General features: G+C 28.2%; 1 protein-coding gene across 1 annotated transcript; it reads left to right on the plus strand.

Annotated features, from left to right (window-relative positions):
- Window positions 1-980: 980 nt before the first annotated feature.
- Window positions 981-2,887, plus strand: LOC136795677 (MTOR-associated protein MEAK7-like; the record flags this gene model as incomplete). Its single annotated transcript, XM_067047023.1, is given in 2 exon segments — window positions 981-1,449; window positions 2,768-2,887. Coding segments are annotated over 2 exon segments (349 nt in total), but the record flags the coding sequence as incomplete, so codon positions are not given.
- Window positions 2,888-3,875: the final 988 nt, after the last annotated feature.

Genomic DNA, 3,875 nt, shown 5'->3' on the forward strand with positions numbered 1-3,875 from the left:
CTTTATAAATTATAATATAGCTTTATAAATATTTAAATTCCCTTTGCTCCATTTGTGATAGACAAATTTAGGTTATATGATGATATAACTTTCCTATATGTTGCAATAATTGTATCCCAATACCTGGAGGCAGAGAGAATTGTAGTTATTAAATAACTTGTGCGCAACATGAATCATATCACCACATATTCTCTGGACATGTATTAGGTTGTATTATTCACCTTTCAAATTTTGTAAGCCAGCTCCAAATTCCTAAACTTGAAAAATGAGATATAAGATGAAAGTTGAAGTCGATTTTGTAACCTCTTTCAGTTCTTCTCCAGCTCATCTAACGATGGAATTATCAAGGCAAATTGATATTTTCAGTGAAATTTAATTTTAAAATGATTTTGTATGAGTGATTTTTCAATCCCAATGCGTCCTGAAGGCATAAATCATGAAAACCACAAACAATTTTTGATGATTTGTGCATAAATGGTGTGGAAAATTATTAAAACATCAGAAACCAAATTGTTTGAGAATTCATTTTCTGGTGAAAAACTGTCATCAAAATTTGATTCTCCTAGGCTAACAGAGGTAACTCAAATGCCTGTCATGATGACGGATTCTTATGGAAACTATGAATCAAACGATTTTGTTCATTAAATTTGTTCAGTTTTTCGCATTGTTAGTGAAACAATTATTTATGATTTTTGGAGATTTAAGCTTTCAGGATGCATCGGATCAGAAAAATTACTATAAAAAATCATTTTAAAATTAGATTAATGATAATCAGACTTTTTCTATTGAAAATTCCAGAGTTAAGTGTGCTGGAGATCTGGAGGGGGTTTTTGATTTTGATTTTATTATCTTTTCTGTTCCAATAAAATATTACTATTATATATTTTTACTTTAGATTGATTTTATCAAAACATTAAAAAAATTATGTGTATTACTGATAATTAATAATTACTGAATATTGTATTTATTCATTACTGTTTGTATAATAATCTATTATTATTATTATTATCTACTGTATTCATTATCAGTAATGTATAATTGTTTTATTTAAGTTGTTGTGTCCTCTTTACCCAAGGTGTAAATTCAGTGGGATTGATATCGATAGGAATTTTGAAAACAAGAATATGAAATTAATAAATAATAAAGTTGATACTGAAAATTAATTATAAGAATTTCATCATTTTATACTATAATAAATGTAGGTGCTATTGTTTTAGAGTATGCTGACGTTACCTATGGTTCTTGCTTTTTCCCACCTCGTATATGCTAACATGAAGAAGGACTGCTGGAGACTTCTTTATTCATCATTGACTGATGCACAGTCGTGGAATATCTTAAGCTCAAATATTGCTAAGCAAGGGCCTACTATTATCCTTATTGAAGATGGCGTTGGTTCATTATTTGGAGGCTTTGCCTCTCAGTCTTGGAAGATTTGCCCCCATTTTTATGGTATAATATTAAATTAAACTTTATTGAAGCCATTAGTTATTAGTCTTTGAGTATCCTTAGAAATGGAAGGTATTTGAGGTAATAATGATAAAGTAATGAAAAAATAAATTTACTTAACCCTGAGTAAAACAATGTTGGGATCTGCCACCATATTTTATTGATTGACAAGTTATTCTTATTATGTTATCAGGATATACATTATTCTCAAATTTTAATAATAAATGGAATATGGTCCGGGTGCGGTAAAAAAAAATCAAATAGTTATCACTATTTTTTACCACACCCAGACTATATTCTATTTATTAATAATACACAGTCAATCAGCGATCTTCCAGGATATCAAATTTCTCGCTTATTAAGTTGGGCCTATTTGTATCTTTATTTTACTATAAGTTTCCAACAATTATCAATTGAAAATATGTGTTATTTTTCACCTATGGAGGTAATAAAAATTGTTTACTTTCAAATCATATAATTTTTTCATCTCTTCTATCTTGTATTTACTTAATATTATTTTTATTTTGGTATTCTTATTTTTCAATTAAAATGGGAGGTTAATGCAGTACCTAATTAGTCCAGTGAAATGGGGACCAGAAAGGGGTCTCCATAGACAGTTTTGAAGTTTTGAAAAATTTTTCATCTTTTCTTAGGATGCTGATTAAGAATTCCAACTTAACCATCTTTCTTTTTTCCAGAAGTTAAAAAAAAAAAATGATTTTTTTTTTCTCATAGTATGAAAAACATGCATTTAAAAAATAAAATAAGTGTTTATTCCTTACATTTTTGTTCTTAATAATTTTTTTGTCTGGTGCATCATATCACTTCTTCTGTTACTCATATATCAAACACGCTTCTTACCTCCTGGTTGAACTTTTTCTTCTTTTACTGATTCATTGGTTTCTACCTGCAAAATAAATAATAATAAAAAAGTAATTAAAAGCAGTTTTTCGGTTTAAGAAAAAACAGAAAATTTTTCTGTAACATGCTAATTATTTGATTTATTATGTAAAAATGAAGGATAAAATTACACAAGCAAAGTATAAGTATTCTAATTCAAATAATTTCTCTTCTTATATTGTAAATTCAAATCAAAAAGCAAATTCCCGATCACCTGCAAAAGATATATAACAGTACTTATTATCAGAAAATTAAATCAGATAAAGAGAGAATACAAATATTTTCCTTTTGATTGATCTTTATCTCAATTAGTTTGAAAATCTAGAGTTCCAGGATCATCTTGACCAGGGTCTCTCTTGAGAGCCATGGGTTCGAGTGGAAGCATTTATTTTCTCACTATATCTTTTATTTATTTTTCCAGGAGACGAATGTAGCTTTTTGTTTCGTCTGAGGCCTAGAATGGAACTATATGCACCAACTGGCTACAATCAAAACTTCCAGTACATGAATCAAGGGGCTGCTACTCTTCCTAATGGACTGGTGACCTATTAATTAATACTTCCTAATAATATTAAACAAATTTAATAACAGCTATAGTTCTACAGTTTGCTTAAAATAACTAGGACTTCTTTTATGGTTCGCTGAGGTAGACTTTAGGTAGTATTACCTACCAAAACCACTTACTGCTTTTGTATTTATTTAAAACTACCCACTGTAGCAGTCTATTTCTCCCACTCCTAACCTGTACTAGTTTAAAGTTTTTGTAAATCACAATTAGGCTTTATTTTAATGGAGATGTATCAAGAGGGCAAAAACACCTATAGTGGTGGAGTTGCAATCTTATTTAATTGAAACTCACCATTTTGTCTGTTATTATTAGTTCAATGATAAGGGTGGGGAATATCTGTTCAAGTGAATGTAAAATGTTGACCAATGATTTTTAATGGAATCATAATTTTTTTTGTTAATTAGGGAACAACATCTGTTCTGGCAAACAAATTATACATGCTTATCGCTATATTTTAGTAACAAATGTTAAAAATTGCATTTTTGTATTTCATTAGTTTTATTACTTTAACCAGTAGTACTGTTGCTAATTAAAGTATTATAATCCCAAATCTAGTGCTCAGAGAATGAAGAGGGTCCAGAGATAAAAATTCCTTATTATCAATGAAGAAGTTTAAAATAAAACATTAATTTCTTTTGTAGTCTTTTTATTAGTAGTTTATTTATGCTATTTACTCCTGAGTGATGGTTTCTTGTAATATTTTTGATACAAAATAGAAAATATCAGTCATTGTGATATAAATTGTATGGCAATATATTATTTTAAGAATTGAAGACATGTCTCTGATTTTAAATTGATTACATTTGATAGCAATGTACCATTTCAGAAATGAATATCATATATTTGTTTTAAAGTCAAAACATTTACTTTTTATCAATATATAATTTGAAGGTGTTTGAACCTTTAAATTCATAATATTTATATACATAACATAATGTAAACGTATCCTAGGACTATTAGA

This window comes from Halyomorpha halys, unplaced genomic scaffold (genome assembly GCF_000696795.3).
Source record: "Halyomorpha halys isolate HHAL.00 unplaced genomic scaffold, Hhal_1.1 Scaffold9302.1, whole genome shotgun sequence".
Lineage (NCBI taxonomy): Eukaryota > Metazoa > Arthropoda > Insecta > Hemiptera > Pentatomidae > Halyomorpha > Halyomorpha halys.